Below are 13,727 nucleotides of genomic sequence, written 5' to 3'. Positions count from 1 at the left end.
CTCCTCGGAGCGACCGGGATTGTTTCTGTCGGAAGAGACACTGCAGCCCGGGCTCTGGGACAGAGGAGGCGTCAGCTGGGGTGAGTGTGGGGGTCCCGGGACACCTGCCTTACCTGCCTTACCTGGTTGGTCTCTGAGAGTCAAAGGAAAAAAGTGGAGGGTCGGGGTCTCCTGGGAATTTGCTGGGTGAATGACCAAGAGTGTAGAGTCGATAGTCTGGGGCCGCTAGCTTTTCCAGAACGCAGTCGAAAATAGCTGGTTTTAAGAGGGACTACTTTCTCGCTTGGTTGAGTATAGAGGGGAGGACTGGCAGATATGCCTTCTTGAAAAGAATTAGTGCAGAACTTCTCCTTTGTTAAGAAATATGTTTTTATTAATTTGAGAGGGAGACAGAGAAACATTGATCTGCTGCCTTCTGCACACCCCTAATGGGGATCAAGCCCTCAACCTGGGCATGTGCCTGACCAGGAATCGAACCAGCAGCCTTTGGATGTATGGGATGATGCCCAACCAACCGAGTCACTCGGGCAGGGCAGAACCTCTTAACTCTTAAAGTGACCTTCATTTTTTTACTTTTTATCCTACATCCTTGTAAGAAACACCAATCTTTTTCTTTTAAAAATAAATATGTTTTTATTTATTTTTAGAGAGGAAGGGAGAGAGAGAGAGAGAGATAGAAACATCAATAATGAGAGACTCATGGATTGGCTGCCTCCAGCAAGCCCCCTCTTGGGGATCGAGCCCACAACCCAGGCATGTGCCCTGACTGGGAATCGAACCTGGGACCTTTTGGTCCATGGGACAACACTGAGCCACCACAGCCAGGCAGAAACACCAGTCTTGACAAGCAGGCTGTGGGCACCTCATTCCGGTGGGACCCCCAGGAGTGGCTGCTTGTCTGTGTCATCTGCCCTCCAGCCTAGTGCCTCCTGTTCAGGGCACCCCAGCTCCCAGGCAGCCTGGGCCCAGCTGGAGGCCCGAGGGGGAGGGACTGACCCTGTGCGTCTGCAGCTGAGGGTTTCCTGATACACCGGGGCCTTCTGCTTTCCAGCGTGAAGAGCTACGATGGCCGTGAACAAGAGCCCCACCTTGATGGACGGAGACTGCCCTGTAAGTAGCCTGGGTGCATGCGGTGGGGTGGACCCCGGGCCGAGGAAGGAGCCGCGAGGGGAGGCGAGGGGGACGTGGAGCAAGATGCGTCTAGAGCAGCCGTCACCAACCTTTCGGACCTCACAGACCACCAGTGGTCCGCGGACATTGGCGTTCATTGACCATTAGGTCTCAGTTATTCTCGCCCTCGCTTCATTCTGCAGAGGACTATTAGAGGATCGGGGTGGGGTGGCAGGGTAGGGTAGGGAAGATGCTCATTCAAAACGAAGGACTTTGGAGAAAAAGGACAGAAATGCCGGCTGGGAGGGAGAGGAGAAGGGACCTGCTGTATTCTTTCTTTCTTTTATAAATATTTTAATTGATTTCAGAGAGGAAGGGAGAGGGAGAGAGAGACATAGAAACATCAGTGATGAGAATCATTGATCGGCTGCCTCCTGCACGCCCCACACTGGGGATTGAGCCCACAACCCGGGCATGTGCCCTTGGACCAGAATCGAACCGTGAACTCCTGGTTCATAGGTTGATGCTCAACCATGGAGCTACACCGGCCGGACAGAACTACTGTATTCTAAACCCCGGCACGGAGGCCCACGCTTTGTCCACCCAGGTGGAGGTCGCTGCAGTAGGGGCCGCTGCGCGCTGTAACCAGGCGTTGTTCCTGCCGTGGTCTGTGACCGTTGTGCCCCGCAGTCACACAGGGCACAGGGGAGGGGCGCGTGCGCAGGGCTGTGTCCAGCTGGTTTCCACATGATTTGGGATGGTTTGACATGTTGGGATGTACCTGGTAACCTCCTGGCCAAGCCTCTCTGATTTACACACAGTTCAGATAGTGAAACTGCCCACCCGGCGTGGCTCAGTGATTGCGCACCGACCTATGAGCCGGGGGGGGGGGGGGGGGGGGGGAAGGGCCGGGGGGGTTACGGATTGATTCCCGGTCGGGGCACATGCCCGGGTTGCGGGCTCGATCCCCAGTGTGGGGCGTGCAGGAGGCAGCCGATCAATCATTGATGGTTCTCATCATTGATGTTTCTATCTCTCTCTCCCTCTCCCTTCCTCTCTGAAATCAATAAAAATATATTTAAAAAAAATATTGAAATGAAAAAATGATGAAGCCACACAAAACTCACCTTGTCCCAAGTTAGCTTGAATTACCCTTTGCCCTGGGAATCGCCGTGTTCAGTTTTGTGTTGATCGTAGAACACACAGAGGCTCAAGCTGGTCCGGTGCACACTGAAGCCATCCTAACGTGGGGGTTGGGGGGCATTTTCCCCCAGGACCTCTCTCTTCCTTGGCTTTGCCTCAAAGAACCCCTAAGGACTCTGTCCAAAGCATTAAAGAAGATGTTCGCTGTTTACGTCATAATCTTTTTCTGGTTCAGATTTCAAACTCATCTGCAAGACAGGAGGCTCAGAGACTGTAGCCTGGGTCTAGTGGACGCACACACCTCCTTGGCGGGTCTCTAGCTCAGCCTCCTCCTCGCCGATAAGGCTGGGGGCTCGCCTCGCCCGCAGAACCATGTACCAGTGGCAAATTCAAAGCGAGTCAGAGCTGGGGACCTTTCTTCTTTTCCTTTTTTTAAAAAATATATTTTTATTGATTTCAGAGAGGAAAGGAGAGGGAGAGAGAGATAGAAACATCAATGATAAGAGAGAATCATTGATTGGCTGCCTCCTGCACGCCCCCCACTGGGGATCGAGCCTGAAATCTGAGCATGTGCCCTTGACCGGGAATCGAACTGGGGACCCTTCAGTCTGCTCTATGCACTGAGCCAAACCAGCTAGGGTGAGAAATCCTATAAACTAAAAGGCTAATATGCAAACTGACCAAACGGCAGAATGACCAGTTGCTATGACGCTCACCAGGGCTGGTGAGCACGGCTCAGCCAAAAGCCCTGAGCCGGCTCATGGCTGGTGAGCGCAACGGCGGTAGCAGGAGCCTCCCCCTGCCTCTGCGGCAGCGCTAAGGATATCCAACTGCCCCCAAGGGCTCCCGGACAGCGAGAGGGTGCAGGCCGGGCTGAGGGACGCCCCCTGCCCAAGTGCACGAATTTCGTGCACCAGGCCTCTAGTGTTTAGATAAAGCCCCCAAGCCGAGATGGACAGAAGCTCTGCGCCCGGCGGTGTCAGTGGGTGGGCTGGAGCCTGGGGGCCGCCATGCCCCTGGAGCCCTGCAGAGCTGGGCTGTGGACCGTTTCCCTGTGGGGGGGTGCAGAGACCACTGACACCTGGCTTCCCGCTAGGTCACTGGACCCAGGCTGGCCTCACCAGTGGGCTCTGTGGCCCTGGGGCCGCCTTCGGGGGTGCGGGGGCAGGAGAGGGAGGTAGGATGACTCCCACGCCTCTGCCTGTCTTCCTCCCACGCCAGGAGCAGGAGAATGTACTGCAGCGGGTCCTGCAGCTGCCCGTGGTGAGCGGCACCTGCGAGTGCGTCCAGAAGACCTACACCAGCACCAAGGAGGCCCACCCGCTGGTGGCCTCCGTGTGCAACGCCTACGAGAAGGGCGTGCAGGGCGCCAGCAGCCTGGCCGCCTGGAGCATGGAGCCCGTGGTCCGCAGGCTGTCCACCCAGTGTGAGTCCTCGTGGCACGTGGGCCGCCCGCCTCCTCACGCATGCTCCCTGCCTGCCTGCCAGTCTGTGTGTCCACCCGTCAGTCTGTCTGATCGTCTCACAGCTTGCTGCACAGCTTATATGTGTGTCTGACTCATTGCATAGCCTTCTCCTCTGTCAATACGGGTGACAGAGCTATGGAGATGTAGGGCTGGATATGGATATTGCTCTTCTTGTCCACAGATGCCCAGCTGGCATTTTCCTAGGATAACAGTGATAGGCCAAACAATTGGCAGGAGGCGTGGGCAGAGCTGTGGGCGGTGGTGGGAGTGGGCCCCGTGGCAGGTCAGACGCCCACTTCAGCTCCAGATGCAGCCACAGGAACTAGCAGAGCCCGGCACAGAGGCAGGGGCGGTGGGCACCAGGCTGGCCTGCCAGGGCTGTGGAGAGCGCAGGCCAGGGAAGCCCTCTGGGTCAGCTGCTGGTGGTACCAGCTCGTGACACGTGGGGGCAGCAGAGAGCTGCCGGCCAGGGCCCTGGAGGGGCAGGGCACGCCTCCCTGTGCCTTCCTAGACCTGCCCCTGATCAGTGTCCTGCCCCCATTGAAACCTGCCTCCCAGGCCCAGCCCTGGTCGGGGGGTGGGGGTGGGGTGAGGGAAACCCCAGCAATACCAGGAAGCCTAGAACTTTCCACCATCCTGATTAGAGAATCACGGGGTCTGAGGAGTCTGCACAGCAAGCAGGAGAGCACAGGGGTGAGGAGGACCCAGGCCGCGGCCGCCTCCCCCCACACGCCCCTCAGATAACCCCTTGGTCTCCTTTTGCCCAGTCAGAAGGCGGTCACATCATCTGGGCTCTCTATTAAAAGTTTTGTAAAGAAAAATAGGATACCTGGTGGAAGAGCATATGAAAGGGTGCATATAAAACCCATCTCCAGCCCTGGCCAGTGTTGCTCAGTGGATAGAGCATCGGCCTGCGGACCGAAGGGTCCTGGGTCCGATTCCGGTCAAGGGCACGGACCTCGGTTGCAGGTGCCTCCACCACCCGGGTCCTGGTCAGGGCAGATGCAGGAGGCAACCAATCCATGTGTTTCTCTCACATCGATGTTTCTCTGTCTTTCCCTCTCTCTTCCACTCTCCCTTAAAAGATCAATGGAAAAATATCCCTGGGTGAGGATTAACAAAACAAACAACAACAACAAAAAACCATCTCCATGATTGGCCTGCTGAGCTGGTCCCCGCTGTCCCTGGGCAGGGTCTCCCGGAAGCCTGTGCCTCCTCGGGCTCTTGCCCGCCCAGGGGCGCCACTCCTTTCTCTGCGCTGCGCACTGCTGACGGTCTCACTCCTAGAGGGTCAAAGGAAGGGCCGTGGGCAGTCTGGGGCCTGGACGGGCTGTGACTGGGAGTTTGTCACCTCTGGGTAGCACCAGGCCTGGCCCCACCAAGGCCCCCAGGCCCTGCTGCCCCCTCTCCCACCTCTGCTCCAGCCGGTCTTAGCTGCTGATTCACACAGTTTCCCTCGCTTTCTCCCTCCACCCTGCCCGGCAGGCACCGTTAATCCACACTGACAGTGAGGAGCCTGGGGCCTGCCTGACTCCAGTGCTCACACGGAGGGCAGGAGCCAGCCGGTCTCCAGGGGTCACAGCAGACGGGGGCTGGAGGGGGCAGAGGCCCTCGGGCTCCGTGATGTTCCGGAGGGAGCAGGGATGGGGGTCTGAGGGCTCCAGGCGCCTTGCTTGGCACAGAGGCCACCGCGAGGTTGTCACAGTGCCGGGAGGGCGCACCCAACCTTGGCCCTTTGCTTCCAGTCACAGCTGCCAATGAGCTGGCCTGCCGAGGCCTGGACCACCTGGAGGAAAAGATCCCAGCCCTCCAGTACCCCCCTGAAAAGGTGAGCCCTCTCTCTTCTCTCAGGGGAGGGGGGGTGCAGGCCCTGGGTACCGTGACCGGGAGTCGTTCATTTCTGTGGCGAGCGCCTTCCCAGGCTGGTGGCGGCTGCCTGCCCCTCAGGCCATGCGGTGCGCTCTTTCCCGTCCCCGTCCCCGTGGAGCCAAAGGAAGGCAGGCTTTCTGGCACCAGCAGGTACAGGGTGGGTCCCCTGATCCTGACAACCCCCATCCCCCCAAGACCCCCCGGGGGCCTGCGTTGGATCAAGTGGTGTCCGCAGCCACCTAAGATCCTGGTCACACCCATAGATCCCAGGATTGCAGGCCCATGTCCTCCAGATCAGTGGTCGCCAACCGGTGGTCTGTGAGGTCTGAAAGGTTGGCCAGCGCTGCTCCAGATCCAACCCTGTAGGGGCCTGAGGCTGAGGCACCTCCCCTGGCTACATAGTTGCTGGGTATTTGTTATGGTAACGCCCATGTCAGGTGCTTTGGGGGAGTAAGTCTCTGACCTGGCCCATCTCACTGACCAACCATCCCCCCATCCCATAGAAAGTTACTGATCCCGCCCTCCACCCCCACCGCGTCAGGGCCACAATGCGTGATTTCTAGAGCTGTCTCATGTCACCCTCCTGTCAGTCCTGGGGATGGAGTGGTTGTCCCCATTTTATAGATGAGAAAACTGGTGACTTCCCGCTGGTCACACAGCCTTAGGGGAGGCCCTGAGAGTGGGTCTGTTTGGCTCCCAGGCCTGTTCTTTTTTTTCCAGATGAAGGGCAACATCTTTTTTTTTTTTTTAATATATTTTATTGATATTATACAGAGAGGAAGGGAGAGGGATAGAGAGCTAGAAACATTGATGAGAGAGAAACATCGATCAGCTGCCTCCTGCACACCTCCTACTGGGGATGTGCCTGCAACCAAGGTACATGCCCTTGACCAGAATCAAACCCGGGACCCTTCAGTCCGCAGGCCGACGCTCTATCCACTGAGCCAAACCAGTTTCAGCAGGGCAACATCTTTGTCACAAAGAACGTCCCAGGCTAATGGGAAAGACACATTCTTTTTTCTTTTTCTGTTTTTTTTAATCCTCACCCAAGGATATTTTCTCATTGATTTTTAGGGAGAGTGGAAGAGAGGGGGAAAGACAGAAACATCGATGTGAGAGAAACACATCGATTGGTTGCCTCCTGCACAAGCCCCGACCAGGGCCCAGGCCGGGGAGGAGCCTGCAACTGAGGTCCATGCCCTTGACCGGAATCGAACCTGGGACCCTTGAGTCTGCAGGCCGACACTCTATCCACTGAGCCAACCGGGCGAGGGCGAGACACGTTTTTTATTGCAGAACGTGCAGGAAGCTCAGCCCCATCCACAAATCCCTGTAGATGCAGCCGGGCTGTGAGCAGTGCTCTGAGGGGAGGTCAGAGCAGACAGAGGGGTTTTGAAGGACAGACGTCTGTGTGCACAGGGCATCCGGACAGCGGCCCTGGGGCACCCCCAGGGGGGTTAGGGTCTCAGTAGGCAGCGCCAGGGCAAAGAAACCTGGTGATCGGGGTGGTTGGCCTGGGAGGGTTAGAGCCCTTTCCCTCTTAAGCCCTGCTTAATCCAGGGCCCAAATACTGGTGCCAGTCCCCGGGCCTTTATTTTATTTTTAATGTATTTTTATTGATTTCAGAGAGGAAGGGATAGGGAAAGAGAAAGAGAAACATCAATGATGAGAGAGAATCATGGATCGGCTGCCTCCTGCACGCTCCCAACTGGGGATGGAGCCCGCAACCCGGGCATGTCCCCTCACCGGGAATCGAACCCTGACCTCCTGGTTCCTAGGTCGATGCTCTACCACTGAGCCATGCCAGTCGGGCTCCCGTGGGCCTTGCACGTTCCTGACCCTCCCCCCCACTCCCCCAGATCGCCTCTGAGCTGAAGGGCACCATCTCCACCCGCCTCCGCAGCGCCCGGAACAGCATCAGCGTGCCCATCTCCAGCACATCGGACAAGGTCCTGGGGGCCGCCCTGGCCAGCTGTGAGCTCGCCTTGGGGGTGGCCAAAGACACTGTGGAGTATGCCGCCAAAACCCGAGTGGGCCGGCTGGCCTCTGGAGGCGCCGACCTGGCCGTGGGTGGTATGGAGAAGGTGGTAGAGTTCCTCATCCCTCCAGCCAAGGACGAGTCAGGTATCTGCCCGCAGGGGCTGCCAGTCCCTCCCTGGGGAGTGAGTTGGCCTCTGGAAATGAATCAAGTGGGCAAGGGCTCATCCAGCCCCTGCACCGGAGCAGGGGAGGCCCCGCGGGGTTTCCGATGCACCCATCCCCACTTAGCCGTCTCCCATTTGCAAGCAGGGGAAAGTGGGTGGCCCAGGTCACCATGAGCCTGTGGAGCTGGGACAGCAGCTGCAACCCTAACCCTAACCCAGCCTAGCTTTCCCTGCACCTCTAATTCGCTCTCCCTTCTCTCCCCCCACTCCTCCCCAGCCCCCGCTCCGGGGCGCCAGCAGGCCCAGAAGCCCCCCAAGGCCAATCGCAGCCTCATGAGCAGGGTGGGGAACCTGGCCAACACCCTCTCTCAACACACCTTCCAGACAACAAAGCAGGTGCTGAAGCAGGGCCACGCCCTGGCCATGTGGATCCCTGGGGTGGCACCCCTGGTGAGTGTGTGCCCTGGGCTCCGACGGCCCTCCCTCCCCCTGCTCCCCACAGCCTGGGCTGGGACTTTAGGTCTAAGGACAAGAGGAAAGGCCAGGACGCAAGCTGAGGGCGGTGCCTTGCTAGGTGGTCTGCCCCACCACCCATTCTCCCGCTGGGTCCCATCCCCCTTCATTTCCCTACCTGGGCCTCTCGCTGTGGGCCCTCCCACCTGTGAGGGAGCAGAGACCCCCTCCCCCCCCCCCACACACACACCCCCGCTGCTGTCCAGGCACTAGGGTGAGTCACCTGTAAATAAACAAGGCACCATCCATCCTGTAGGGGAAGCTCCAGCGGGGCGGTGTCCCGCCCGCTCCCAGGTTTCTGATTGCCCTCTGGAGGCTTCCGATTTGTACCCCCAGCACCCGAGGTACAGCCGCCTTTCCTAGGCCAGGGAGGGGCAGCTTCTCTCTTCCCCCATCTCTCTGTGTATTTCAGCAGAGATGGGCTGGATTTTTAGAAAACATATTTGTATTGCTTTCAGAGAGGAAGGGAGAGGGAGAGAGAGAGAAACATCAATGGTGAGAGAGTCATGGATCGGCTGCCTCCTGCACGCCCCCTACTGGGGATCGAGCCGGCAACACAGGCATGTGCCCTGACTGGGAATCGAACTATGACCTCCTGGTCCCTAGATCAATGCTCCACCACTGAGCCACACTGGCTAGGCTTGGCTGGGCTGGATATTTTCATACGGAACTTTAGTAAGAAACTAAGGCCGAAAAGGAAATAAAGACAATTTTAAAGCATCAAGGTCAGCAAACACATTTCAGCCATCATTTGGATGATCCTTTCGAAAGCATCGCCAGACCTGGCCCATTCATTCAAACTGAGAACCTACTGTGCGCTGGGTTCTGCGGCTCCAGTAGGAAGGCATGGGGGCGGGGGAGGGGGCCCATGGGACACTGGCCCACTTGATTTTGTCACTCTTTAAACATCTGCACCCACTTACTAAAGTTAAACACACACCGCCCGGTGACCTGGCAATCCCACCAGCAGAATGAGAGCTGATATCCCCCAAGCGACAGGTCACAAATGTTCCTCTCAGCTGTACCCTTGGCCGAGAACTGAGAAAACTCAAGTGGCCGTCAACAGTAGAATGGGCAAATGTGGTGCATTTCCACAGTGGAATATTACACAGGAGCGAAAAGGGAGGGCCACTGGGGCCTGCAAGCACGGGTAAACCTCACAACATAGAGTTGAACAAAAGAAGTTTCCTGAAAACACCCTCAGTACGAGTCCATTTAGGTGACGTTCAGAAATAGGCAGAACCAGTGCCTGGTGAGAGGTCAGAAAGTCACCTTCCGGGTGTTGACGGGGTCAGGGGCACGGGAGCCCACTGGGCTGTTGAGCGTGATCTCCATCTTGACCTGTGCTGGATACACAGGCGTGTGCCCTTTGTATCACTTGCCACTCAATGAGAAGTTCCAAGGACAGTCCCCTGGGGCTAGGCCCTGTGACCTCCCCTCTCTGACCCGGGGGAGTGGGGAGGCACATTGGCTGCCGGGGCTGTGATGCCAGAGGCCCCCCCCCCCCCCGCCTTGGCGCCCACAGAGCAGCCTGGCCCAGTGGGGAGCGTCAGCGGCCTCGCAGGTGGTGTCCCGGCGGCAGAGCGAGGTGCGGGTGCCCTGGCTGCACAACCTGGCCGCTGCCCGCGAGGCGGACCACGATGACCAGACAGACAGCGAGGGGGACGAGGCCAAGGAGAAGGAGAAGGAGGAGGACTCGAACTCGGAGACTGAGGAGCAGCTCAGCGAGGTGAGAGGGAGCTGAGGGGCGCACAGCCCAGAGGGGTGAGAAGCAGAGGCCCAGCCACCAGGACCTCCATGCCCTTCTCGCAGCGGACCCCTCAACAGCCCATAGCATAGTCAGGCCAGAGATTGTCGTCCCGTCACAGATGAAGACAGGTTCAGAGAGGGCAAGTGACCTGCCCGAGGCCACACAGCAGCAGAGCCAGAGGCCCATGTTCTTTTCCCTCTAGGCCTGGGGTGGGGGGAGGGGAAGGGCCAGGGATGCTGCAGGAGGCCCTGACCTTGCTCTGGCCCCCAGGCAGCAGCCCTGCCGCGCCCACAGGGCCTCCTGGGCAGCGCGGTGCACACCCTGCAGAAGGCCGTCCAGGGCACCATCTCGGCCGTGCTGTGGGCGCCCGCCGCTGTGCTGGGCACGGCAGGGAGGATGCTGCACCTCACATCGGCCCCCGCTGTCGCCTCGACCAAGAGCAGGGCCATGTCGCTGTCAGACGCCCTGAAGGGGGTCACGGACAACGTGGTGGACACCGTGGTGCACTACGTGCCGGTGAGTCGCACCCGCTGACTCTCCTGCCCTTGGGGCCTGGGCAACAGGCTGACCTACTGTGGCCCTGACTGGGGCCCTTCCCAGCCCCAGGAATAGAGAGACCTGGTGCCCGGGCCTGAGACCTTCCCCCACCTCCCGGTCAGAATGGGGGTCCCGGTGGCCTGGCCCTCACCCCTCAGCACCCACCTGCAGGACCTGGGGTCACTCAGTCAGTCACTCCCACCACGAGGTGTGGCGGGGCTCTTGGGCCCAGATCAGCACCAGGCAGGGACCGCTGACCTTGGCTGGGGCCGTGTGTGGGCCGCGCTTAGGGCCCCAGGGTGGGTCAGGAAAGCCACTGCCTCCCACTGAGAGGCCCTGGAGGAGGCCCCAGGGGTCTAGAAACTGCAGGAGGGTCTGCCTTGCCTTGGTGCAGCGCACCCCATCGCCCTGCACCACAGGCCCTGTCCCACCCCAGCCTGTGCCCTGCTGATGGCTGCTCCTGGGAGGCGGGGCCTCGGGGGTGGGCAAGAGGCTCAAGGCGAGACCAAACCGAGGCCAAACGGGGCCCTGAGGCGGCTGCCTGGTCTCAGCTCCCCAGGTTGTCACTGATGGAGCCCGAGAGCGAATTTCGGGAAATCGAGGAGTTGAAGCGCAGGGCATCGGCGGCGCCCACCTGCCCGGAGCCCCCACAGCGCCCGGCGCAGCACCGGGGCAGCCTGCGCAGCGCCAGGGGGCCGGGCCTGGAGGACAGAGGGGACCTGCCCACGGCGCTGAACTCCACGTTCCCGGCCGTGCCCCGCGAGAAGGCGCGCAGGGTCAGCGACAGCTTCTTCCGGCCCAGCCACATGGAGCCCATCCTGGGCCGCGCGCAGTACAACCAGCTGCGCAAGAAGAGCTGAGCGCCCGGCCCGCCGCCGGCGCCGCCCGGGGAGTCCGTGTCGCCAGCGAGTAAGAACCTCCGCGTCCGAGAGCGCGCGGACTTCTTCAAAGTAGCCCCTGGGCACCCGGAGCCCCGCACCCCATCTTTTGAGCATCCTTTTGGGGCTTAGTCTGCAGCCAATTTTTAAGAAAAACCAGAGCAGCAACCTGCTTCGATTCGGTCTCTTTTGTTTTGTTATTCCCCACCTGAGGGTATTTTTCCATTGATTTTTAGAGAGCGTGGAAGAGAGGGAAAGACAGAGAGAAACATCAATGTGAGAGAAACACGTGGGTTGGTTGCCTCCTGCACTCGAGGGCTGGGGCCAGGGAGGAGCCTGCAACCAAAGTAAGTGCCCTTGACCAGAATGGAACCGGGGACCCTTTGGTCCACTGGGGACCCTTTGGTCCACAGGCGGGCGCTCTATCCACGGAGCGAACCGGCTCGGGCCTGTCTTGTTTTCCTACTAAAAGATGAATTGCCTCACTTGATGTCTCACTCTTTAAGCCAACTTGCAGCCAAATGACATTAGACTGTTCCCAAGATTCAGATGCATCCTCTGGAGGCAAATATTTGCCACCAATGACTTACATGCCGCTACCCCGCGGCTCCAACCGGCGGGAGTCCTGGGCACAGTTTTAAGCCCAGAGATCCCTGCGTGGGAGCTTCCCGGTTGGCTACTTTGAAGGAACAACGATCAGGTGTGCAAGCTCTCGTGTGTATATGAAACACCAGCGTCCCTTTGCGCACCTAGTACACGGCGTCTCACAGACTGGGTCATGGCCGTGCTCGCAGCGCCACCTTCTGGCTCAAAACACACCCCTTTGCATCCTTCCTGCCTGGCCTGCACATGCGCATTCATTCACCCTGCGGGTCCCCTTTGGACTGCTGGCGCCCTGGTGGGCGGCGACCCTTCACGTAGAAAGTCTGCACGATTAGAGCATCCCAAGTTCTAGTTTTGAAAATGTTAATATCTGGTAAATCTAAGAAGTGCATACATATAATTTAAAATTCAAACACAGCAAGAGGGTGTGTGTCTCCCTCCCTTGAGGTCCCGGGTTCCCCCTCACAAAGACAGCCTCGGTGCCAGCCTCCTGTATCTGTCCAGCTGCCAGTTGTGCATGTGTTGGCACGTGTGTATGTACTTCCCACGCGTTCCCCAGCCAGCCGTGGGATGCTGTACTCGCCTCTTCTCACCTCACGGTTCACCTTAGACATCGTAAGTCCCCCTGGCTCCTTTCAATGGCCACATAGTAAGTGCCTCATAATGTCATTGATGTAACTAGTTCCCTAACGAAGGGCTTTGAGGTTGTTGCCATTTTTTTGCTACTGCAGACAGTACCGCAATAAATGTCCTGATACAGCATGTCTGTGTACACGTGTGGATATACCTATAGGGTGAACTTATCACTTGGAACCGTGACTTGATGGGCAAAAGGGTATCTATGTTGTTATTGTTGTTTTACATATATACTAGAGGCCCAATGCATGAATTCGTGCACCGTGAAAGGAACTGTGGGCCGCGAGGCTGCAGTGGGCACAGGGGTGGGTCTCGGCCCATCCTCCGCACCCCTGTCTGGCCCCTCATGTTGGGGCCCCTGGTCCCCTCACTCACTCCGCCGCCACTCCCAAGCCCTGACAGTGCCAGCCCTGCTCGCACCTGCTGACAGAACGGAGCAGTTTGGGCTGGCGCCAGCAGCTGGTGCAAACAGGGCTGTTGCCCTGATCGCCCCTCAGGAGCAGGGGGAGGTGGAGAAGTTCTTAGGGATGATCGGGGCCAGCAGCTGCTGCTTGTACCTGCTGATGGCGCCAAGTGATCAGGGCTGATGCCAGGCACCAGCAGTGGGTGCGAGCGGCGGCTCAGGCAGCGGGTGTGAATAGGGCCAGCACCACAGCAGGTGTGAATAGGGCCAGCACCACAGCAGGTGTGAATAGGGCCAGCATCACAGCAGGTGCGAGTGCCAAGCAGAGCAAAGAATTTTCAGTAACCACCAGAGGCTCGCCCTGATGTGAGTGACCAGCGCCCTGCCTTGGTTGGTGCCCCTGCTCACCTGCTCCACCATCCTGCCACGGCCAATGCTCACCATGTTCCACACATGCCCCTGGTGGTCAGTGCATGTCATAGCAACCGATTGTTCGGTTGTTCCTCTGTTTGGTCTATTTGTATATTAGCCTTTTATTACATAGGATTTTATTGATTTCCGAGAAGGAGAGAAATAGAAACATCAACAATGAGAGAGAATTATTGATCAGCTGCCTCCTGCACACCCCACACTGGGGACCAAGCCCACAACCTGGGCTTGTGCCCTGACCGGGAA

General features: G+C 58.6%; 1 protein-coding gene across 1 annotated transcript; it reads left to right on the top strand.

Moving 5' to 3' along the window:
• On the top strand, nt 1–12,774 carry PLIN1 (perilipin 1). The gene is made up of 9 exons (XM_080651727.1): nt 1–80; nt 1,052–1,110; nt 3,475–3,679; nt 5,465–5,547; nt 7,448–7,712; nt 8,010–8,182; nt 9,771–9,974; nt 10,266–10,511; nt 11,084–12,774. The coding sequence occupies exons 2-9, from the start codon at nt 1,066–1,068 to the stop codon at nt 11,390–11,392; spliced, it is 1,530 nt and encodes a 509-aa protein (XP_080507853.1). The 5' UTR covers nt 1–80; nt 1,052–1,065; the 3' UTR covers nt 11,393–12,774.
• Nucleotides 12,775–13,727: the final 953 nt, after the last annotated feature.

This window comes from Plecotus auritus, assembly GCF_963455305.1.
Source record: "Plecotus auritus genome assembly, chromosome: 15".
NCBI classification, from domain to species: Eukaryota; Metazoa; Chordata; class Mammalia; order Chiroptera; family Vespertilionidae; genus Plecotus; species Plecotus auritus.
Note: the sequence above shows the minus strand (reverse complement) of the source record. Positions and strands in the feature narration are given on the sequence as shown.